The sequence below is a fragment of the Gallinula chloropus genome (genome assembly GCF_964237585.1).
Source record: "Gallinula chloropus genome assembly, chromosome: 13".
NCBI classification, from domain to species: Eukaryota; Metazoa; Chordata; class Aves; order Gruiformes; family Rallidae; genus Gallinula; species Gallinula chloropus.
Window position 1 is genome coordinate 21044963 of NC_140098.1, and position 24161 is coordinate 21069123.

Below are 24161 nucleotides of genomic sequence, written 5' to 3' on the forward strand. Positions count from 1 at the left end.
AGAAGAGGAAAAAGAAGGGAAGAAAAGGGAAAGAGAAGGGGAAGAGAAAGGGAGGAAAAGGGAAGGGAAAGGGGAGGAAAAGTGAGGGGAAAGGGGGGAGGAAGGAGAGAAAAGGAGAAGAGGAAAAATTAAAGAGAAACTGGGAGACAGAGGGGAAGAGGGCGAGAGGGGGGACGGGGTACGGAGAGGGAAGGGGGGAGATGGAGGAGCAGAAAGCGGGGGGGCAGCGATGGGGGCAGGGGCTGCCGGCGGGTGGGGGTCTCCCATGGAGGGGCAGCGGGTGCCCCCAGGGGGCGGGGGGGGGTGGGGGTGGGGGGGGGTCCGTTGGCCATGGCGGTGTCGTCCCCGCTGGCCATGGCGTCATCACAATATCCGCGGGGCCGACCTATCGTTGGTGACGGTCCTGCGCAGGCGCACCCCGCGCCGGATGGCCACCAGCATGTCTTCGGCCGGGGGGTCCATGGAGGCTGCCGGGGGGGGCACGGGGGTCTCCTCACCGGGGCCTGACCCCCCGAGAGCGGTGGGGAAGGGGAACTGCCCTTCCCCCAGGGCGTGGGCGCCGGCCACCAGCTCGCCGATCTTCTCCACCAAGCTGTGCCGGTTGGCGGCCAACTGTTGGTCCTCCTCTTCCTCGGTGGAGAGGTGCTGGCCAGCCCCGGGGTAGACGGAGATCTCCATGGCGCTGCCGCCCCAGGCCGTGTTGGGAAGGCTCAGCCGCTTGGGCGAAGCTTTGGCAAAATCCAAGGGGTTCGGCGAGGCGTCGTCGGCGTAGAAGACGCACTCTTCGCTGCCCACCCGCGTGGGGCCGGCGTAGCCGGGGGAGTCGGGCACCGTAGGGGTCTTCACAGGGACGATGGGAGGTCGGATGGGGATGGGGCCGGCGTTGGAGAGGGTCCGGCGGACCGAGGGCTTGGTGGAGGGCGTGCGGCGGATGGTGGCCACCCCCGGGGTGGTGCCGGCCGGTAGGTTGGTGCCGGTGGGCAGCCCGGCGGTGGAGGCAGGACGCTTGGTCTGGATCATCCGCCGGTAGTTCTGGGCGATGTTGCTGTTGCGGGGGATGGTGGAGGATTTGTCGAAGTCGCTCTGGGGGTCGCACTCCACGTCGCCGTTCACCGAGTAGCAGTCGTAGTCAGAGCCTGGGGAGGTGGGGGAGCGGGGTCAAGCGTGGCCGGGCGGGCGGCACAGCCGGCACCGCCAAACCCAACCGCCGCCCCCGCACTGCCGCCGCAGCCAGCCCCAAGCAACACCGCTGCAGCACAACCACAACCGACCTCAGCCGCCACCACCGCAACGCGATGCCGGTGCTGGCAGGACAGGCCCACCATCCAGCCCAACCGGCACCGTCGGAAGGCAGCCACAACTGAAGAGGTCACCCGTCAAGAGGCAACCACAAGCTGACCCAGCCATCGCCGTCAGAAGGCACCCACAGACCACCACAACCACACCCAACTGTCACCGTCCCAACTGGATCACAACCAGCCCCAGCCATGCCCATCGCAACCAGCCTCAACCGTCACCCACCACATGGCCATGGCAAAACCCAACGACCATCACCCACCACACAGCTGTAGTTGAACCCAACCATCACCATCACACTCACCCCACCCACTCCCCGTCCCAGTGGGATCACAGCCAAACCCTGCCAGCACGTGCTCAGCCAACGCGATCACGCCTGTCCCCATGGTTACACCATCTCCAACCACCACTACTGCTGCCACCACACACCATCTGCCACCATCTCCGTCTGTACCGGACCACTGTGCACCAACACATCACCACAAGCCAGCACCAACCACACCCTGCGGGATGCTATGAGCGGTTATTGCACCACTCAGCACAATCCCAGCCATTGAGACCAAACTAACACCCAACTAACACCCAACTAATGTCTAACACCCAACTAACACCCAACACACGTCCAACTAACACCTAACACCCAACTAACACCGAAGCCCTGCAGTTACACAATATAGTTGCATGATGCAACTCCCCCAACACACGTTGAACCTACACCCCACCAGCGCCTACGCGATGTGCTCACACCCTGATGCCATGACACACGGACGCGCCCCAGGATGCCCCTCCATGCCAGCCCCTTTCCTCACTCTGGGTGCCATTCATTCCGGGTGGCCCCAGGTGCCCCTCGCCGCCATGGGGTGGGTACCTTGGGAAGGGATGGTGTCCTCGGAGCAGGAGGGGGTGGTGGTCTGCGTGCTGTAGCCGCTGGAGTACTGCAGCGAGTCCCGGCTGCTCTTCTGGTGCTCCAGGCTCAGCCCCCGGGTCAAGACCATGGCCAGGTCGCTGGCGGCGGGGGACACCTCCTCCCCGTGCTGCGGGGGCAAGGCGGCACTGTCAGCACCCCGGCTCCTCTCCCAGTTGCCCCTCAAAAGCCCACCACCCTTGTCCTCCCCCCCCACTGGAGCCAGTACCTTGGCAGCAATGGTGGCCGGTGACATCCGGGGCCTGGGAGCATCCTCGCCGCCGATGCCCGGGTACCCGACGGCGGGTGAGCCCAGCTCGGCTTCCCGCAGATGCTCCACGCGGTCCTTGCGCCGCTGCAGGGTGGGGACCACCGGCTGGTCGTAGGGGCTGGCCTTGGACCAGTCCTGCAACGGGCAAGGTGTGGGGTGACGCCGGGGACGCCGGGGGAAGGAGCCAGAGCCAAAAGCGGGGCAGGGTGGGAGGGCGCAGGCACCAACGTCCCACAGGCTGCGGGTGCCACACGGGATGCTCTGCATTAGGGTGGGATGGGTGGGTGAGATGTGGGCACTCCCTGCCAAGGGATATGCTGGGGGGGGGACACGGGACACGTAGGGACACAGGACCCCGGTGGGATGGGGGACAGGAGCGGGGAGGGGAGGAGAGGAAGAGGATGGCGTGGCTGATGAAGGCTCCCCCCTGCCCACCACTAACCGAGGTGGGGGAGCTGCACTCGCTGACTGACTGGCAGGTTTCGGAGGCCTCCGAGGACGCCGAGCTGGAGGACTTCTGCAGCGGGAGCAGGACGGGGAGAGAAGAGGCGGTGAGCTGGGGGTGCAGCCGTGACCCCGCACAGGGCACAATGGCAGCACCCCAGCCCACCCAGCACCTGATGCGGGATCCCACCCATCTGGGTGGAAGCCAGGATGCTCCATCCCAACCCCTGTGCCACCCCACTCCCGGCTCATCCCAGGCCCCACGGAGCCAATGGTCATTTTTGGGGGGGTGAGGATGGTCCCCGCTCGATGCTGGCACTGGAGGTGCTGGGTGCCAGCCCAGTGGGATGTGTAGCTCCCAAGGGGGGTGCCATGGGGGGGTCCTGGAGCATCCCCAGGATGTGGGGTGAAGGGGAGGCTTCACTCCACACTGCCAGGGGGACTGGCACAAAATGGGCATTATGGGGCTGGGGCGGTGGGGAAATGCCCCACTCCCCTCACATGAGGGAAGACCCCTGCGCCTCATCCATGGGGGGGTGTCACAGTTGGGTTTCTCTGCAGTGGGGGTGCAGGGCAGGCATCCTCCCCCAAGTTCCCCATATTTATCTCCCATGATGCCAGGACAGCTGGAAACACACCTGGAGTGGGCTGGTGGGGGGTGGGCATCACCTCTGCACCGGGCCCTTGTGCCCACCCATTCTACAGAAGGGTAAACTGAGGCACAGGGAGGGTTCCTGGGGGTGGGGGGTTACCTGGCTGGTGATGTCCGAGGGCATGGGGGAAGGCGGCTTGGAGTAAGCAGCATCCTGGGAGATGAAGCCGGAGTCATGGGAAGAGACGCTGGAGAGGCGGGCGGTGGCAGGGGGCTGCGCCAGGCTGCGGTAGCGATAGGTGGAGCTGGGTGAGCAGGTCTGAGCCCCGCCGGGCCACGCCACGCCACCCTTGGCACTGCTAACGCTGCTGGGGGGGCGCCGGGGGGGCACAGGGACACGCCAGGACAAAGGAAGGAGAAGAGAGTTTAAGACGGAGGTTCGGAGGCAGCGGGGTCCCTGGGCAGCCCAACACCCCGTGCCCCAGCCTGGGGAAACTGAGGCACGTGGTCCTCCCAGGGCATCCCTTTGCCTTCTGAGGTCCCCCCTGTAGCAGGGGCACATGGCAAAGCTGACGTATTTGCCCCCCCACCCTGAACCCCCTGCACGGCTCACATCATCCTGCCCCAGAGGTCCACCAGCCCCATCCCAGTGCCTCTGCCTCCCTGGGGACCAGTTGGCTGTATCAAGGTGGACACGAGCACCCCCATGGTCATTAGCCCCCCCACCCCACCCTGGTAACGAAGAGGGCTGGGTTTCCAGGCACAGAAGCCCCCCCCATACCTGCACATGCTGGACTTGCGGGAGCTGGAGCTGCTGGGTGAGGATGGGGGAGTCTGGTAGGACCAGCTGTAGTCAGAGCCCTTCAGGTCCTTGATCACCTGCAGGGAGGGTGGGGTTTAAGCCCCCTGAAAAAAACTCCCCCTGACCCCATCCTGTGTCCACCCCCCCACCTGCCATCCCACCCTGGTCCTCCCCCCCCCATTCCCATTCCATCCTATCCCATCCCATCCCATCCCATCCCACCCCAGTCCTCCCCACTGACCTGCTCGCTGGCGGGGGGCAGCTTGTGGGGCTCGGCCGTGAGCACCACCAGGTCCTCGATGATGCCCTGCAAGTGGGTGATCTCCCCCAGCATGGTGAGCTCCCCGTTCTGTGGCCAGACAGGGATGGGAGGGGGAGCATCAGCACCCACCCATCAGCAGCAACAGCCCTGCTCCCCCCCAGCCCCCTCCATGCTCACCACCACGGGCTGCAGGAAGGTGATGAAGGTGCAGAAGCGGCCCCGCTCCTCGATGAGGGCCTTGCGGACCGCCTGCTTCTCGGTCTCCTCCAGCAGCAGGTACATGTCGTTGACATCCTGCAGCGCGTTGTCCAGCTGGGGCTGCAGGTCCCCCTTCCCTGCGAGGTGGGTCCCATCAATCAGCACCAAGCTCCCTTGACACCCCCCCCCCCCCATCACCCTATTCCCACATCCCAGAGGGTACCATGGGGGGTTTCTCTCCACCCCACCCCAGGCTCATATCCTAGGAGCAGCCTCACCCCTGAGGTTGGGAGGGAGGGCTCCTCTGCCACCCCATCGTCCCCATCCCCGCTGCTTGGGACCAGGGGACCCTTTGCAGTGGGGCTGGCATTGCCCTGGGATGTGGTGGGGGTAGGAGGGTGCACGCTAAGCTAAGCTAAAAGCGGGGTGGTGGGAGCGGATGGACAGACAGACAGATGGGACAGACACGGCCCCAGCCCCAGGGAGATGGGGGTGGAGGAAGGGGTGAGAAGATGGGGATGGGGGGGAGAGCAGATGAGGAAGCAGAGAGAGGGCTGGGATAGGATGGGGGGGTGGGGGAGGCAGCGGTTCACTTACCAAGCAGCTCTACAGGAGGATGTGGGGTGGGGGGGGGAGAGAGAAGGAGACAGAGAAAACGTGTGAAAAGAGGCCCAGGGCCGGGCACGCACCCCCCCACCTCCCCCCTGCCCCCCTGGGCACCCCCCTCTCTGCAGGGGGGCGGTGGGGTGCCCACTATCCCTGGGAGGCAGCCGGGGTGCCCATCCGGGATGCCCGCCCCAGCCAGGGGTGCCATGGAGGGGCTGGTGGGGGTACCCTCCCCTCCCCCCCCCCCAGAAGAACCCCCCCCTGCTCCCCGTCACCTTTTCGAGCCTTTTTCTGGAGCTTGAGGGTGTCAGAGGATTTCTTCTTGATCTCGTGGCGGGCTCGCTTGTACTCTGGGGGCACAGAGGGTGGTCAGAGGGGGTCCCTGGCCCCCCGCTCCCCGCCAACCAGAGCATCCCCCCCAGAATGGGTCCCACTGGTGCCGCCTGTACCTTTTGCGTGGTCCTTGTCCAGCTGGTTGGCAGTTTTCTTCCAGTCCTCAATCCTGTCCTGCAAAGGGTTTATCAGGCTCTCCATGAGGGCACTGGAGCAGGGAGATAGAGGCAGAGAGTGGGGGGGGGTGTGCCGGAGCTGGGGGGGGGCGGGGTGAGCTGTCCCCCCCTCCCCCCCCAACCCCGCTCCAGCCTTGTGCTCAGCATCTCCTCCTTCAGCCAGGCAGGGCTGAGCCCGGCAAACTCGTGTCATGGATGGCAGGCTTACTTGGTGAACTGCCGGAGCTTGGCCTCGATGCTGCGATGCCGCATGCACATGCGGGTCAGCGCGGAGCCGATGTCCCGCGTGGCACCTGGTGGGGGGGGGTGTGTGTGTGAAACACCACCTGAGGAGGGGCAGGGGACACCCCCCCCCCCCACAACCAGTCCCAGCCCAGTTTGCAGACTGGGACCGGGCTGGCTCGCTGCAGGGATGACCAGTGCCGAGATGTTCTTGGGTGCTGGGGGTGCTTTGGGTGGGGGTGTCGCCTCCGCCTCCCCCCAAACCAAACAAATCAGCCTCCGCCCATAAACAAGGCACGAAACAGCCCTTCCCGCGGCTTCGGAGCGAAAAACCTGCTCCCAGTTTGCGTCCCTTTCCGGTGCCGGCGTTAACTCTGAAGCCTAAGGATGGCCACGCGGTGGCAGTGCTGCCAGCGAGCCCCAGGGAAGGCAGCCTCCGAGGTCCGGTCTGCCTTAACTCCCCCCGCCCCCAAAAAGGAGACACCTCCCGCCCTTTGCGGGAGTTCTGGGTACCCCCAGAGCCCCCCCCGCCCCAGCTCTGCAGGAGCAGGGGAGCCCCAGGCCCGCAGCCCTTCTCCACCTGCCCGGGGTATTCTCCTAATCCGGCTCCTAATGCTCTTACCCGGGTCCGGCCACTCCTAATCCGATTCCCCAGCGCGCTCACGCGCTGCGCGTGAGGCCCCACCCCCCACCCCTGCCTCAGTTTCCCCACTCTGGCGCTCTGCCTCCCCCCCCCCCCACCTTCCCCCATAGGAACCGGGGGTGCCCACGATGCTGACTCCTGGGGTGCCCATCACTATGTGCCTGCCCCCCCCCCAACCCCTCCCTCACTTGTAGGGCTGGGGGAGCCCTAATCCCCCCCCCACCCTCCCCCCGCCGCCTCTCTCCGGGTGCAGTGGGCCAGTGGGTTTGGAGGCAAAGCTGATCCTGGCTCAAGCTGCTGCCTCCTCCTCCTCCTCCTCCTCCTGGTCCCCGTGCAGCTCCAGATGGTCTGGATGCCGCCAGTGCGCAGACCAGCCCGGAACCATCTGCTTGGCAGAAGCCGAGCGGTGGGAAGCAGCTCCTCCATCCCAGTGGGCACCCAGAGAGGGTCCCGGGGGTCCAGCAGCCCCCACCCCATAGCAGCAGCCCCACCCCTGCAGCCTCAGCTCTTCACGGTGTCTCCGGGGTGGGTTGGGAGGTTCATCCCCAGAACAGTCAGTGTGGGTTCCTGGTCCTGCACCGTCTCCCTCCAGCTACTCCCCCTTTCCTGGAGCCCCCCCAAAAGCGGCCAGACCCGTCCCCCAGCACCTCCCACGGGATGAGGGTCACCGGGAGGGTGGCTCAGCCCCACACCTGGGTAGAGATGGGTGCAGAGGGCCACGGTGTGGGGTGCATTGCCCCAAATCTCCCTGCAAGCAAACTGGCCCTGCCAGAAGATACTGGCTCAGCACCCATGGGTGGTGAGGCACAGCACCCACAGGGGTCCCCAGCCCAGCATCTTTCCAGCCCTGCTTCCCATGGGATGCTCCAACTCGGCTGGGGATGTCCCCGCAGACACTGGAGCTCTTGCCTGAAGCCCACCCCAGCCACCTGAGCAGGGGACACCCCACAGGGGACACTCGCCAGGTGTCCCCCTGCCTGGTCAAGCTTGGGGACACCCACCCCTGGGTGGGGAGGACCCTACCTCGGGTGTTGGTGGCCATGTCAGCCACTTTCTGGAAGGCATCCAGGAAGGCAACTGCAGCCAGCACCGTGGTCCTGGGGCAGAGAGAGAAGGGGGGGGGGGGATGCTCAGCGGGTGCTGAGCACCCCAGGATGCGCCCACGGGGAATAGGAGGGGGGGTGTGTCTTTTCATTGTGTCCCCCCTCTCCAGCCACTCACCTGAGCTGGGAGTGCAGCTTGGTGGCCTTCGAGTTGAAATCTTCCCAGATGGGGTAGGAGCTCTGCAAGGAAGGGGATGGTGAGAGCTGGGGCACCCCTGCACCCCCTGTCCCGGGCAGGGCAAAACCCCCCTCCCCCCAGCATCACAGCGGTGGCCGTGCCTGGCTGCGGCTTCTCCGCGGGCTGCCCGAGGCTGAGCACAGCCCTTTCCCTCCCCTCCCTCCCCCCCCCAGCCACGCAACCCCGGCGAGCCTGGAGACCTCAAGATTTGGGTGATCTCTTCCTCCTCCTCCTCCTCCTCAGCGGGATGAAGGCAGCTTATGGGACTGGAAATGTGTGGGGAGGAAAGGAGCTGGTGCCCAGCAAGATCTGAGACCCTGGCCAGCAGCAGAGCCCGTGGCCTCCCACTAAAGCCACCCCCATGGATGGCTCCAGCCCCAGCACCCAGCCCCATCCTGCTCCTGAGGACTGGTGGGGCAGGAGGAGGGGTCTGGGGTATCCCCAGCCCTGAATGGTCACCCCAGTGCCATCCTGGTTAGGTCATCCTGGAGAGGCCATCTCAGAGGGACCAGTCCCAGTGCCCCTGTGGCAAGGCCATCCCATGGCTGTCCGGTCCCAGCGAGGCCCATCCCAGGGCTAGCCTGACGCCACCACACCATTGAGACCATTCCTGCACTGTCCCAGTGCCACTGTCCCAGTGAGACCATCCCAGGGCTGTCTTCGGTGCCACTATCCCAATGACATCATCCCAGGGCTGTCCTGGTGCCACCACGCCATTAGGACCATCCCAGGGCTGTCCCAGTGCCACCATCCCAATGAGGCCATCCCTGCGCTGTCCCAGTGAGGCCAGTCCCAGCAAGACCAGTCCAGTGGTGCCTTGGAGATGCCAGTCCAGGTAAGACCATCCATCCTTGGTGCCATCCCAGTGAGGCCAGTCCCAGTGCCATCCCATGAAGGCCAGTCTTGGTGCCATCCCAGCAAGGCTAATCCTGGTGCCACCATCTGGCAAGGCCATCCCAGTGCCACCATCCCAGTGAGGCCAGTCTGTGGTGTCCTGGTGAGGTTAATCCTGATGCCGTCCCGGTGAGGCTCTCCCAGTGCCACCATCGTAGTGAGGCCATCCTGCTGCCATCCCAGTGCCACCATCCCAGTGAAGCTGGTCCTGGTGCCACCGTCACAGCAAGACCATGCTGGTGCTACTGTCCTGGTGAGGTCAGTCCCAGTGTTGTCATCCCAGTGACGCCATCGCGGTGCCACCATCCGATGGCTGGTGAACACCCCTGGGGTGGCCACCAGGCTGGGACACGGGCACTGGAGCCATCTCTGCAGGGTGGGGGTCACCGGACATCCCTGTGAGCTGCCCTTGGTGGCACCCCTGGGGACAGGCTTTGCACCGAGGGGGACAGGCCCAGCCCCATGATGGGTTTTGGGGACCACGACAGCCCCGATTTCCTCACGAGTCAGCAGAGGGAGGCTCTGAGGACACCACTGCACCGGCCACTTGTGGCAGTGGCCTGAGTCCCCAGGGATGGCCACTGCTGGAGGGTGCAGCCACCTTCCCAGGGCCACCATCCCCCAGGAGGGTGAGCAGAGGTCCCCCCCCCCAAAACAAGGGGCCGCGTCGCGATGGTCCCAGCCCTCCGCAAACGCCGGGCGGGAGGAGGATGGGGATGAGGACAACGGGGACAAGGACATGCCAAGGTCGCCCAGGGACGCTGAGCACGCTGGAAGAGAGGGACGAGGGACGAAGGCGGCTTGGGGAGTGCCACCAGGCTTGGCTCCCCGCGTCCTCCCTGCCACCGAAACAACGTCCCTTTGCCCCTACGCAGAGGTCCTGGCGTGGGACCCGAAGCCGTTAAATGCCAGTTGGGGAGGGGGCTGTGGGTTACTCTTCCCCGTCCCCCAGCGCCCACGCCGGGACACCCACGTGGGTGGCAGACAGGGATGGGGACAGGGACGATGCGCCCTCAGGGGCCAGCGGAGCTGGGCAGGGGACGAGCCAAGCGTGGCAGGGCTTCTTGCTGCTTCTTTTTAATTGGGTTCCTCCCCCCCCCTCCATCTTTCCCACCCACAAAGGGCAGGGGAATTGGTCCAGCTCCTGTTTCCTTGGGCACACCGATGTGCAACGCCATGGTGAGGGGCTCCTGGCACCACCACCTCCATGGGGCTGGGCTAGCACCGGCCAGGGAGGTGACGGCTCCGGGCTGGCTCATCCCCTCAGCAGCCTCAGGGCAGGATGGGGGCAGAGTGGGAACAGGGAAACTGAGGCACCTCTGTCCCCACCTCCACCCTGGGGACAAGGGACTCGGCGGGGCTGACTGGGGTGAAGGCATTTGGGGCAAGGAGCAGGTGGTGACTGGTCATCCCAGCACCCTTCCCTGCCAGCCCTGGGGCTGGTGCCTGCAAAGAGAAGGGAATTCTTCCCTCGAGGACTCTCCTCCCAGCCCCGAACGGCGTGCGGCCCCGCGCAGCCCTGCGCCCCTCGAAGGGGTTAAAAAGCTCCTTGGGTTTTTTTTATCCCCCCTCCCCTGCTTTGGCAATGACAGCATTGTCTGGCCTGGGCTGCAGTAAGGAGAGAGGAAGAGGAGGAGGAGGAGGAAGAAGAGAGCTTTTGCCTCCCAAAAATGATTGGGGCTAAAACCCAACGCTGGGGCTGGCAGTGGGAATCTCAGCCCCCCCCTAAGATGAAGAAACCCATCGGGACCCCCTGCTCACCCCCAGGCAAAAATGCTACCCCCCCTCCAACTGTAAATCATTGGGTTTTTTTAATATTTCAATATGGAAACAAACAAAAAACGGGATTATTATTTTTTGGGTTTTTAAATACAGCCCCATCCTGCTCCCGGGGGAGGGGGGGGAGGTGATGCCCCGTCCCCCAGGTTGGGAAATGGGATCCAGGAGCCAGGGGGACCTTTTTGTTCCATTGGTGAGAACCCCAAGTGGGTCCCGCAGAAATCTGAGCTGGGGAGGGAGGGCGGCGGGGCCACGCGACGCCCCACGGGCGGCAGCACCCGGCGCGGGGCCACCGGTGCCTGACGCGGGGCAGGGATGCCCCGTCCGTGATACCCGACACGGGGCTCCGGTACCCGGAGATGGATATGGGGCTGGTATTGGGCTCCTACACCCGACATGGGGCTCTGACACTCAGTGGTGGGTATGGGGCTGATACGGGGTTCCGATACCCACCACGGGGCTCCGACACCCGGTGAGGGGTACGGGGCTGGTGCGGGGCTGCAACGCCCGGCGTGGGGTCCAATGCCCAGCGCAGGCCCCCGGTGCCCAATATGCGGCTGCTGTGGGTGCTCCAGCACCCAGTACCAGTCTCCGATGCCCGATGGGGTACCGCGACCCCCGACGCGGGGCTGATGTGGGACCCCGAAACCCGACCCGCGGTCGCGATACCCAGCCCGTGGAGGGTGGGGGGGGGCGGAAAGCGGAGCTCCGGTACCCGCGGCGGAGCCCGATGCTGGCCGGTCCGTGCCCGCAGCGGCGGAGCGGGGGCTGCCCGCAGCCGGGGCCCGGGAGGGGAGGATGCGGTGGGGGCAGAGGAGGATGGGGGGGTGGGGGGGAAGCGCTGTCACGGCAGCGGAAGGGAGAGGAGGGGTGGTGGGGATTGGGGTGGTGGTGGTGGGGGGGGGGGGATGTCTCTCCTACCTTCATATCGTTGATGATGGCTTGAAAGAGGCCGCCGAGGGCTCCGCACTCCTTCTCCGCCGTCTCCATCGCGGCGCTGCGGCAGCCCGGGGCGGGCGGCGCCGCCGGGGGAGGCCGCGGCGGCGGGCCAGGCTCAGCGGCGGCGGGGGGCGGGCGGCGCCCGGGCGGCGGCGGCGGCGGCGGTGGCGGTGGCGGGGCGGCGGAGCGGCGGGGGGGCCGGGCGGGGCGCGGCGCGGTGCATCGCCCCCCCCACTCCTCCCCTTCTCCCCCTCCCCCGCCCCTTTCCCCTCTCGCCGGGGGCTGAGCGGACCCGCCGCCCCCCCCCCCTTTCCCTCCCCTCCCCTCCCCGGTGGCGGCGCGGAACGAGCGGAGCGGGGCGCGGGGAGCGGAGCGGGGCGCGGAGCGGGGCGCGGAGTGGGGCGCGGAGAGCGGCGCCCCGGGGCGGTGGCGGGGGCGGAGCGGGGCGGGATCTGCGCGGCACATGCGCCGCCCGCCGCGGGGCCCGGGGGGGGGGAAGGAGGCGGAGCGGGGGTTGGGGGGGGGATGCCGGGGCTGCGGGGCCGAGGGGGGGGATGATGATGATGCTCAGGGAGGGGGGGTTCTGCGGGCACCCGAAGGATGCGCTGGGATGCCGGGGCTGGTGCTGGGGGATGCTCCTCGGGGATGCTCCGGGAGCCGTTTGCGAGGCGGGTCGCGGGGAGAAGCTCCAGGAGCCCCAGGGCTGCAGTGGAGGGAGCCCCGAGGGATGGTTGGGGATGCTGGGACTTGGGGGGGGGGGGGGGGGGGGGTCGGGAAGGGGGAGCAGCCCCACTGGTAGGAGACTCACAGAGCAGAGGGGGAGCCCCAAAAGATGCTCTTGCCCGGTTGTGTGCTCAGGAATGTTGGGCCTGGGGTCAGCAGGGGGACCAACCCAGGATGCGCAGGGGCAGCCCCCGTGGAGACCAGGGGGGGCGTGGGGGGGATGCTGTGGGGCCAGGGCTCAGTTTAGCCCCTCTTCAAATGCCCATTTGGGTCCCACCGCCCTCCTTACCTGGGGAAGGTGGGTGCCAGGCTGCTGGCAAACCCCTGGGCTCAAGTTCAGGTTTAATGCCCTCTGGGGCAGTTATAAGGCAGCTCGAGACATCTCCCAGCTCCCGATTACTGGAGAGCCGTGGGAAACGCAGGGCCTGCCAGCAGACGAAGCCTCTTCCCCATGGCCATCCCGAGGCCCCATCCCCAGCCTCTGGGATCTGGGGGGGGGGGCTGGGCTGAGCCCCTGATACACCAGTGAACCGATGCTCGGTCAGGGCGAGAGGTCCAGTCCGAGCCGCCAGTTCCCCTTCACACCCGGAAAGCATCCCGGAGTCCCCGCCGGCGCTGCCCCGCCGGCACCGTCGCGCTTGGGCCGGCGCTGGTCAAGAGCCACCCATACGGAAACGATTACGGCTCCGGCAGCCGGCTGGAATTTCTCCCCATAAACCCCATCCCTCGGTGTGGAAAGAGGCCGCTCAGCCGCCGAGAGCCCTGCCGGAGCCACGGGCAGAGCCCCGTGTCCAGCGGCAGCGCTGGCCCAGGCTGGCAACGTCCCACCCCGGCAGCGCTGGGGGACAGGCAGCAGGACACCCTGCCCCAGCCCATCCTGAAGGCTCGGCTGTTAAAATGAACCCACCGTGACCGGGTTTGGAAAACCCTTTCCCGGGAATGACAGGAATGTCTTTATCCTGGCCAAAGCAGCACCGGCGGCGGGGCTGGTGGGGGAACCCGCTGCCAGAGCCCGGCTCAGCTGTAAACAGGCCAAAGGCCGTAAAAACTCCATGAATTCCTCCAACCCCCATTCCTCAGGATCAGGTGAGGGCCCGAAACATGACGGGGATGCACCCGTGACCCAAACCACAGTGGCACCCAGTCCCTCAGTGCCGCGGGACGGGGCGCCGGCAGCGCCGGTGGCTGCTTGGGGCCAGGAAAATGCCGGTCACCGTGCTGCGGTTCGGTGAGCGCGGCCTGGAAGGATTTCGGCTGCGGTCTGGGGTTATTTTTTCCTCCTGCTGGGAAGAAGAGCAGGCGGAAAAGCCCGGCTCACTGCGGAGCCAACGTGGCAGGGCTGGGCCAGCCTGGGGCTCGGGGTCGAGCGAGATACTCCACGCCATCATCCCCCTGCCCTCGGAGGGTTTTTGGCTCCACGAGGATGGGGAGCTGAGCTACTGGGGCCGGGCTGCTCTGCATCGCTTGTTTATTTCACTGTGGGGAGCTTAACGTAGGAACAACGACCTGAGCCCGGCGCTGGGTGCGATGGGGGTCTCCGCTGTGCCCCCCCCACCCCGTGCCTCCGGTGCTGGCCGGGAGTTCAGGCCGCGCTGCCGTCCATGCCGGGCCGCGGATGTGGGGAGCGGGAGGGACCAGGAGTGTGAGACCCCAGGTGAGATGCTCCAGCACGGCATCGGAGCCGGAGGGTGGAAGCCAGGATGGCGAGAGGCGTCCGGCAGCCCCCACGCTGGGAGGCCAGGGGGTTGCTCCCATCTTCCCTTCCCCTCCGGTTCGGCTGGCAGGAGGCCGGGCGCTCAGCTGACAGTCACGGGGAAGGCTTTAGCAGAGCCAAGGGGAGTTTCCTCACTCGCCCTACTGTGAAGAGAAGACAAGGTGCCTTCCCCCGGCCCTCTCCTCCTGCAGCCCTTCCCCACGGCCCTGTGTTGCCCATGGGACAAGCTGTCCATGTCCTAGGAGCCCCCACCCACCACCCACATGGACCAGGGAGGAATAAAACCACCACCCATCTCCCTCAGCCGTTAAACCCACCACATCCTCCGGCAGCCAGCAACCGGTGTTCCCCTTCCCTCGGTCCGCACCCCCTGGTCCCTGCCCCCGGGATCTGTGCACGCCTGCGGGTGCCGTGGGGATGCTCAGAGGACCACCCGCCGGTCCAGCTGCTCTGCTCGGCCGGCGCGTTGGTGCCGCGCTTCCAGGTGCTTGTTTTGGACCTTCTCAAAGTGCTGCAGCAGCTCCGTGTAGTCGATGTTGGAGGCTGAGGGCCTCTTGAAGCCAGCGCTGGGCTTGGTGCCATCCCTGTGGGGAGGGAGCCGGGAGGGAAGGCTGGAGTGGGCAGGGATGCCAGGCATCCATCACGGGCAGCACCAAAGGCCAAGCCCATCTCAGTGCCCTGTTAAACACCCCCAGAGACCTGCTGCCCTCCCCAAAAAGCCAAGACGTCCCGGGACACGAGAAAGGGGACATCTGCCTTAGCATCCCACACAGGGAGGTTTAACCCCTCCGACATGGATGTTCCCCCCTGTCCCAACCCACTCCAGCCAAAAGCAGCAAGGCTGGCTGGAAAGGATGCTGCTGCCTCAGTTTCCCTGCTTGGATTTACCAGTAAGCAAAAAAACCATCCATGTACTACAGCCCAGAGGAGAGCTGGTTGCAGCAGGGACAGCCCCAGGGGGTGAGCACCTGCAGCTGGGGTCCCGGGGGAGCCCCATTTTTGGGTTCTGACTCCATTTTTTGGGCTCCCAGGGACTCTGCTCATCCTCAGAGGATCCTCACACAAGGAAGGGTGGTGGTGGGGGGTGTGTGTGTGACCAACCCGTTGCGGGGGACACAAGGATGATGGCAGGCGACTCCGGAGGCAGCGGCATCCCCCCGGAGAGTGGGCAGCTGGGGCTGGGCTGTTATGAAAGCCGGCTCGGCGTTCGAAGGAATGTAGGTCAGAGTTAATCAGATGCTCAGGCCGTCTGACAGCTCCGGTTGCTCGGAAAAACCCCCACTGCTGGGGCTGAGTGGGGAGTGGGACACAGGGGAGTAGGCAGGGGGGGGAGTGTGGGGGAGAAGCACATGCAGCCCCTCCCTAATTAAAATTAGGTTGTGGGCAGGAGCTCAGCGCCAGAGGCCAGGAGGGATAAAAGCCAGCCCATGGGGAGCAGTTAAAAGCCAAGGGGTGGCGGCAGTGGGGGGGTTAATTCGGAAACCTGCCCACCTCGGAGCTCCTCTTTTTGTTCCCAGGGCTTTGTGAAGGCAGATCCCCCCCTCCCCCCGCTTCCCACCCCATCGCCATCATTAGCTGGGGAGTCAATCCCACCGCAGGTACCTAATGAGCTGGGTGGGCAGCACCCCTGGGTAGGGGGCACGGGGATTTCGGCTGGTCCCTGGGGAGATGCCGCCCTCGCGCATCGCTGCGTCTGGCTCCCCGAAAGCCTCGGGGAGGGGGATGGAGCAGCCAGCCCCAGGCAGCTGCGGGTGACAGAGACCTTTTGGGTGTCGTGTCGCCTGCCCGGCTTGGGATTGGGGTGGAGAAGGCTTTGGGGGGAGCACCCCCCCTGATTGTCAGAGTGTCTCTCCGTAAACCTCCTTCCCAGCTCTGCTGGTTTCCATAGCGACCCCACAAGTGAAATTTTCCATCCCGGATGCCAAATGCCTGTGGATGAGGCACAGCCCTCCCAGGGTTACCAAATATAGACACAAAAAACCCCCCGAGCCAACGCTCCCGGCCACGGGGCACGGAGCGGCCGCAGCGCCGAGCCGGGGAGCGTGGGGTGGGGGTGTGTGGGGGGGTCTGTGTGTGAATGGACAGCACGAGGCTGAGCTGGGGATCGTGGGGATGCTTGGCTGTGGGGTGGGGGACGCACAGATGGATGGTAGGGGTTTGTCCCCCCCGGCACTTACGCGGTCTGCATGAGCTCGGGGTTGGGCACGCACTGCAGGCGGTGGGAGAGGAGCTGGAAGGCGCTGCTCTGGGGCAGCAGCATCAGCAGCCCGTACAGAGCCTTGATCAGGTATGGGTTGTTCTTCACATCCAGCAGCTGCAGGCGTAGGTCTGGAAGAGGAAGAGGAAGGTGGGGAAAATCCATTTCATCTCCAGGCGCTGTAGCCGGCTCCTCTGGACCCCCGTCTGATGGTCCTGGGGAGGCTGAAAGCCCACCTGTGCCAGCCCACCCAAGGGGCACCTGTGGCCTCTCCCTTGCCGTTACCCCACACTGTCCCCCACACTTGTGACAAGCCCCTCTTCTTGCCACAGGGGATGGGGACAGAGGGGACAGAGGCTGCCTGGCCTCCCATCCCTGAGCTCGCCCGTGCTGCCTGCCCCAAGAATGCAACGTGAGATTGCTCCTCAGCTTCTGCAAGACCTAGCAGAGACACCCACATCCTGGGACATCCCATGCAAGGAGGGCTGGGTGACACCTTCCCAGGTCCTCTCTGGAGCAGAAGTGATCTGAAACAGGCTGCCCAGAGAGGGGGTGGGTGCCCCGTCCCTGGGGGTGTTCAAGGCCAGGTTGGATGGGGCCCTGGGCAACCTTGTGTAGCTCCAGGCCCGGAGGTTGGTGGCCCTGCCTGTGACAGAAGGTTGGAGCTCTGTGATCCTTGGGGACCCTCCCAACCCAGACCAGTCTATGATTCTCTCTGAGCCCCCCACAGTTACGTGTGCTTCACCATGGGGTAGCTTTGCAGAGGGGAAACCACCTTCCTGCTCTGTCCCTTGCAGAGCTTGAGGCTATCAGGACCTTCTGGAGCCCCACAGAAAACTGAGGTCCCATCTGGGGCAGCCCAGGGGATGGGGAGAGAGGTCTCTGCCCTGGCATCCCACCTCCTGGTTGCCACTAGCACCAGGCTGTGGAAACCACCAGAGACAGGCAGGTGCCTTGCAGGGTGGGGAAGTCACCTTCGGGATGGGGAAGGGGCACTGCGGGAGGGAGCGTGACCACGGGCCACCCATCTCTGCTCCCCAGCTGGTCCAACCCTCTTCTCCCCAAATATTCTCCAGATGGAGATACCTCCTGATGGAGCCCAGCAGCAGCCCAACGGCATCGCTGGAGCAAGAACCTCCCCCCAGCCACAGGTCACCCCAGCACATGTCCCCCCATCTCGGGTCCCAGCACGTCCCTGTGCCCCCAGCCCAGCCCTGGCTGCGTTCACCAACTGCTGGGAGGGTGGGGGGGTGCAGACCTGGACAGAGAAGCAGCTCAGGGCTTTTAGGGCTCCGTTTCCAGACACACTCCACCTTTCCACTCGCTGTGGACCCCAGCTGCACCCCAACATTGCCCAGTGCATCCACAGGCAGCACACATGGCTCCCTTCCCCGACACCCCACCCGCATCCCGACAGAGATGCTCAGCGTGGTCCAGCCCCATCCATCCCCCACATCCCTTTGTTCGGTGCCAGCACCGCTCGCTCCCTTAACCTATATCTGGGGGGCAAACTATGCCCCCCCCCCTTCTCCCACCCCCCTCCCTCACCAGTGCTGCCAGTGAGCCCACCCCCAGCGGGCAGCTCCAGCGCTGGGCAAACCTCCCGGCAAGAAGTCTCATAACTTCTGCTCTATTTATCTGTGTAGCGGCTGCTGCTCGCCACGGAGGAGCAGGGAGAGAGGGGGGGGATGTGTGTGTGTTGGGGGGGGACACACGCACACCCCTTCCCCATGATGACATTGCTTCCTTACATGTGAATATGGGGCACTCGATGAGCTGCACCAGCTTGTCCACCTCAGTGAGGAAATCCACAGTGACCTCCAGATCCCCGCTGGAAGTGGCCGTTAAGGCCGGTGCCTTGGGATAAGGGTGGCCTGGTGGCAGTAGAAGGTTTGCCCAAGTGATGCCCGCCCGGTATGCAGATCATGGCACTGCCAAACCCTCCCCAAAACCCTCCCCAAATCCATCCACAGCTCCTGTGGGATGTGGGCAGGCAGGGCTGTGGGGCGGCCAAGGGATGGGGGAAGGAGATGGGATGCATAGGCAGGGATGGGGGAAGGAGATGGGATGTATGGGCAAGGATGGGGGAAAGGCAGGCTGCCCAAAATAACCCCCCAACCCAGCAGCTTGCAGGAAGATGGTGTAAGGGAGGATGCTCACTTTGGCCCTCCTGGCCCATGGGATGGAGCAGAGTGCTCCCATCCCCTTTCCCCATGGGAAAAGGCGGTCGTGTGCCAGACAGGGCACCCGAGCGCGTTACTGGGTGTGGAGAAGGCTTCCTGGCACATGAGAATAACCTTCGTGCTGTGGGCAGACAGCAACCATGCCAGGAACCACACCACGCTGGGTGATGCCTGCTCCTCACCGGGCCAGGAGGCCTAAGCCTTCGTCTTCCTGGGAGGAAGAGGATGCTGAGGAGCCTCCCCTCGCGGGCAGGGGAAGGTCAGGGCTCAGCCAGCGCTCGCTTTCCTCTTCTTATGCTGCAAAAAGGACGATAGAAGGAAGGGAGGTGGCGTGAGCCCAGCATGGGCTGCCCTGGCCTCTCATTGCGGGGATGCTGCCGCTCCGGTAGGGACTGGGATGGCTGGGCTGGGCTGTGGGGTGACCTTGGTGGCCACAGAAGGACCAGGGGCCAGGCCGAGCGACAGCCTTGTGGAAAACCCCCTCAAAGGATACAACTTCTGGATGAGGTCGTAGGCGTGCTTGTAGTTCTGGGTGAGGAAGCAGAGGGACACGGTCGTCACAGGGTTGTGACACCAGGAGCGGTACAGGCAGCAGAAGAGGTTACGGCTTTCCTGGGGAAAGAAAGAGCCATCGGGGCTGGGTCAGCAGCTGGAGGAAGGATGCGGCGAGGGGAGCCCCAGGTCCCCAACACTGAGCTGCCAGGTTCGCAAGCACTGGTGCCAGGGCCACCCAGATGCCACCCAGGGATGGCTCTGGACCCACCAGCCTTGAGAGATAGAGCCCAGGAAGGTTTTGGGGTGGCAGCATGATGGGGCTGCCGTGTCCACCACAGGATGGCTCAGCCAAGGGGAAACCACCGCATGGCTGGCCTTCAGCACGAGGAGGAGGAGGAGGAGTCATCTTCCTCCCTCTCCCTGCCTTGCCTGGATGTCACTGGTGGCAGCGGCAGCTGCTCAGCAGACCCCGTGCCTGCGTTCCCGGCGGGAACAGCTGAGGGACCAAGGGGGATTCTTGCTCCCATTGTCACCTGTCCCCTGGCTCATGTTGGGGGTGGAGAGAGGGAGGGAGATGGCAGCTGCTCCAAGGCGCAGGGAGCCCGTTCCCACCCAGGCAGAGAAGAGGAAGAATTGGGTGCATCCTCTGAGCCCCCCTCAATTCCTCGAGAGAAAAGGTCTGAAGGGGCCGCCCCAGATGCCCAAGCTCCAGCCAGGGACCTGCTGGGCAAGGACTGAGCAGCAAGATGTGTCCCCAGACGGCTGCCGGGTCCCCACCGCCCCCTTTACGTCTCCCACTGCAGCAGAGCCTGGTCCTGCTGCCCATACCGGGGTCTTCAGGTCCTTCAGTTGGTTCCGCAGCTGGAACAGCTCGGAGGAGGTCAGCAGGATGGTGTTGAGGGTGTGGACCATGGTAGAGGCGAACTTGAGGTCCTCTTCCCGGAGCAGTATGTCTGCCATGGAGTGGAAGATGTTCTCTGCGTTCAGAAGGAGACAGAGCTGCCTGCACATCAGAGGGGAGAGAAAACGGGGTGGGGATGGTTAATGAGCAGAGATGGTTAACAAGCAGCCAAGACCCTGACCTGAGCCTGTCCATCACCTCCTTCCCACAGAGAGCTCTGGGGATGAGACATGGGCACACATGGTGGGACCAGAGACAGCAGCACCAGCTGCAGGGCTGAAAGAACCCATCTGGGCTAAGATGTATCCCGTGCTGTGCCATGCCATGCCGAGCCATGCCATGCCATGCCATGCCATGCCATGCCACGCCAGGACCTGGCCAGCACCCACCCAGGGCTTGATGGCCCCTCAAGCCACCTCCTGGAGCGGGTTCAGCATCGCCTCCCACCCTGATACCCACAGCAGCGGGCTTACAGATGGCACCTTGGTGGCCCAGTCAGACCAGTATCCCCTCTGACACTGGGAACTGGTGGGGTGCCAGAGGCTGCTGTCCCTGCTGCCCACCCCCTGTTCCTCTACTTTGCCCTTTGAACTCCTCCATGCTCCAGCTCCCAGGAGATCTGGTGCCAAGGGGCTGTGGAGCTCTGGCCAGCGCAGCGGGAAGGTGCCGATGTGCCTGGCCAGGCCCAGCAGGTCACAGCAGGAGCAAATCTTGGGGCATCCTCCAGCTTTCCAACATTTTAGCCCACAAACCACAACCCGTGGGGTTTTTTCCTTTCTTTCTTTCTTTCTTTTTTGGTGGTTTCCTTTCCTGTTTGTTTGGATTTGGGGATTTCCTGTTTTTCTCTGGGCTCCTGCCTTCTTGGGCAGTTTGTCTGAGGACACCTGAACTGTTGCCCGGCATCGGGCTCAGTTTGCTGGTGCTCTCATCGGGGAGACCTGGTGGGGTTCCCCCCAGCAACCCAGCACCCCCTGAAGCTGGGATGCTCCCCAGGTCCCCATCTCTCCCCCACGGGCTGATGGGGAAGCTGGGCAGCAGGAGGGATGCTGATGACCCTCAGAGAATCTCCGCTCTCCCCTGACTCCCACCGAGCACCGTTCCCCACCAGATAACCCCAGCTGACATCCAAATTTCCACATCCCCTCTGCCTCCAGGCCCTGAGGCATCTCAGAAGGGTTGAGGAGGCCAAACAAGGAGGGACTGCTTCAGCAGATGACTGGGAAGCATTCACTAGCTGCTCAGCAGGGCTTGGTTTGGCTGGGAGTCACATCTGAACCCCTCTTCCACCTTGGGGGTCAGGTTTTCACCTCCTGGAGTGAGGAACAGGAGGGAGGTGAGTTTTCAGCTCCCATCCCTGTGGAGAAGGACCACAGGAAGACCACACGGCCACGGGAAGACACCAAAGACTGTACCCCAAAGCCAGGTGCTTCAGGGCCACAGGAGATGGATGGGGAAGGACGAAATGGATTTCTCCTCCTGAAGCATGAAGGAAGAACCCCCCCCATCCCCCAAATCATCCTCCCAACTCTGCCGAGCGACCCATCCCCTCCTTTCCCAGCCCTGTCTCCTCTCCATCGGCAGCTCCTGCATCCCGCGTGGCCGGGGCCGGACAATGAGATGCTCTGTGTGGGCTTTTACATAACCCAGCGCGGCGCTCGCCCCGGACCCCCTTCAAATGGAACGGGCTGTGATAAATAAGCTCCTTTATCCCAATTATTCTTACGTAACCGGCTGCATTCATGGGGATGAAAACGCTTCCTCGACTCCTCGCCGCTCGGACGCGGGCTGGCCGGAGGAGGGAGAGGGCCAGGGAAGAGAAGCGTCGAGGGGAGGGAAGGAGAAGGCAGGGAAGGCTTTTAGTCCGCTCTGATGGAGCCAAAAGCAAACCAATAGCTCGGCACTGCAGGCAGGATCCGGTCAGATCCCAGCTGCTGTGAAACAAACCCACACGGGCATAGCCAAACCCAGCCCAGGAGCAAGCTGGTTCCATCCCACCCTTTCCCAGTCAGAGGGGATAACTGGATGCCCGTATCCTTGGCTCTGGAGCGGGTGCCAGGCACTTGGGAGTGGGAACTGGGAGGATTTACTCTGCTCCCACAGGGAAAGGGTCCTACAGAGAGACACTCTGGGGCAGCTTCGCCCTGGCTGTAGGTGTCCCACACCATCCTGGCACATGGGTGACATGAAGGGCTCAGCCAAACCCACACCAGTGCCAGCAACCTCCAAGCGCTGCCCTCACCCACCCACGAGAAGGACACCAGCTGGGTCTCCATCCCCCTGCTCCGATGTTATTCCAGGGAAAAGGAGGGCTCTCTCCTTCCAGAAATAGGAGCTCTGACATTTGGCTGGCCAGCGCTGCGCTCCCAGCGTGCAGGGGGCTGAGCGCGAGCTGCTGTCTCATTTCAGGCCTGGTTTCCATTAGCAGGGAAGGGCTGGCTTTGGGAAGGGTTGGGTTTGGGAAGGACTGTGTTTGCTCCCCCTCCTTCCAGAAGCACTGGGAAACTGGAAGCACTTGGCATGTTAAAGGAACAGTGGTGCAGGAGCCACCAGTGCAGTGAGTTTGCCAGTGCTCAGCAGACCACCCCCCACCACCCCCCGACCCTCACCACCTGACGGAGCCAGAGCTCCCAAACTCCCCTCAGAGAAGCCCCTTGGTCAGCACATCCCAAAAGCAGTTTCCCCCAAAGGAGGGGAGAGGACAACCGGCCAGCCCCACAGCTGCTGGCCTGTGTGACAGCTGAGCCCAACTGCCAGCGCCGGGCGGCTGCTGGTGGGACGGGAGGGGTCCCCAGAGCCCATCCCTCGGGAGGCTTCGCTGGCACGAGGGGAACGTGGGGCTGGCTGGGAGGAGGGGATGGGGATGGGGACAGGCAGCGGACAGGTGGCTTCAGCCTAAGCAGGCGGCAGCCGAGACGGTGGAGGGGTGGCTGCAGAAGGGGAGTGGGGCAGGAGACAATGAGCAGGAGCACATATGTACCCCAAATCCATACACCCCAGGCACAGACACCCCACAAACACGTGTATCTATACAGCCCAGCCAGAAGAAGCCTTACACATCTCTATGGAAGGAGCCGGTCAACCCCACCCCCGAAGCATCATCCCATCAGGATGCCACTCCCCAGGGCTCCCCTGCATCCCTGCATCCCTGCAGGTGACACATCACCCATGGGGACCGGGCGAGCCCCCAAGGGAGAGGAGTGGAAACCAAAGCCCCCAGTGCTGGGGAGGCAGCAGCCACCGAGCGTCACCGCGTCGTTAGGCGGTGGCGATAACGAAGTGTGGTGTTTAGGCCATTACAATTTAACTCCTTCAATTAAAAGGATCATTCGAGCCTCTCCAGCCGAGCCAAGGAACGTGTCTGTGGGCAGCTGGGAGGCAGCACGGTGATGGGGGACGTCCCCACCCGCTGCCTGGGATGGGGCTGAGCCACAGCAGGGGTCCCCAGGGGCCCAGAGGGTCACCTTCAACCCCTGTGCCCAGCCCAAAGAACCCCTCAGTGAGCAAGAACCAAGGTCACCACCACCAGCTTTGTGTCACCACGTGCCCCCTCCGGTCCCAGCCACATCCCACTAAGCGCCAGAGCATCCTCCCCATTCACCAGACCGGTGTCCACCGTGGTCACAAGTCGCTGGGGTGGGACGGGGTGGCTGCGAACAGGGCTGAGCCATAAGCTGCTGCAGGGCTGTGGGCCAGAGCCCAAGGGACGTCAGAGGGATGGGGCGGCTTCGGAGCCACATCTCCAATTAAGGGCAAGCCCCGGCGTCGCTCCCGGCGCTCTGGCTTTGAGAGAAGGATGCCTGGCAAGCCGGCTAATCTAAACATCATCGGTCCAGGGAGCTGTGGGAGCTGGTGGAGCTCCCATCCCGCCCGCTTGTCCCTTTAACCACTTCAGCCCCAGCCCCACACTCCGAGGCAGCACGCAGGGATGAGGTGTCAGAAGGGCCAGGGCCACCTGATGCTCACTCCAAGGGCGCCAAGGTCCGGTTTTCCATGGAATCAGAGGAAAACAGGAGATGAACTCCAGCCCTGCTGTAGAGATGAAGGCACCATCCCCTCCGGTGGGACCTGCAGGGAGCCCTGGGATGGGGGGGTGCAGTGCTGGCCCCCTCCCGCTGCCTGGCCATGCTGAGCACCGTCCCGCTGTGTTCAATTAAGCAGGTGCTTCTTCATTAAGAGCGAGCGCTTTGCTTTATTAGCTCTGAGCAGACACGGGGCCCCAGCAGGGAGAGGAGGAACGAGATGCTCTCATTCCACTTCCAGCAACTGGGACAGAGCCGGATCCGGCTGCGGAAGGAGCCGGCTGAGG

General features: G+C 64.4%; 2 protein-coding genes across 3 annotated transcripts in view; both read right to left on the minus strand.

The window, feature by feature from the left end:
* Positions 1 to 226: 226 nt before the first annotated feature.
* Positions 227 to 11693, minus strand: MTSS2 (MTSS I-BAR domain containing 2; the record flags this gene model as incomplete). The annotated part of the gene is made up of 14 exons (XM_084269982.1): positions 227 to 1136; positions 2165 to 2330; positions 2430 to 2606; positions 2914 to 2988; positions 3668 to 3875; positions 4289 to 4386; positions 4551 to 4658; positions 4749 to 4906; positions 5651 to 5725; positions 5825 to 5916; positions 6093 to 6177; positions 7773 to 7846; positions 7971 to 8032; positions 11625 to 11693. The coding sequence occupies 14 exons, from the start codon at positions 11691 to 11693 to the stop codon at positions 364 to 366; spliced, it is 2220 nt and encodes a 739-aa protein (XP_084126108.1). The 3' UTR covers positions 227 to 363.
* A 2706-nt stretch (positions 11694 to 14399) lies between these two features.
* Positions 14400 to 24161, minus strand: part of VAC14 (VAC14 component of PIKFYVE complex) — a gene marked incomplete at its 5' end in the record, with an annotated part of 60500 nt that continues 50738 nt past the window's right edge. For both annotated transcript variants that reach the window (XM_084269979.1, XM_084269978.1), the window contains 5 exons: positions 14400 to 14663; positions 16257 to 16407; positions 18028 to 18107; positions 18953 to 19071; positions 19783 to 19957. In XM_084269979.1, coding sequence (XP_084126105.1) covers positions 14501 to 14663; positions 16257 to 16407; positions 18028 to 18107; positions 18953 to 19071; positions 19783 to 19957 — 688 coding nt within the window. In that variant the 3' untranslated portion in view covers positions 14400 to 14500. The remainder of the gene's footprint in view (positions 14664 to 16256; positions 16408 to 18027; positions 18108 to 18952; positions 19072 to 19782; positions 19958 to 24161) is intronic.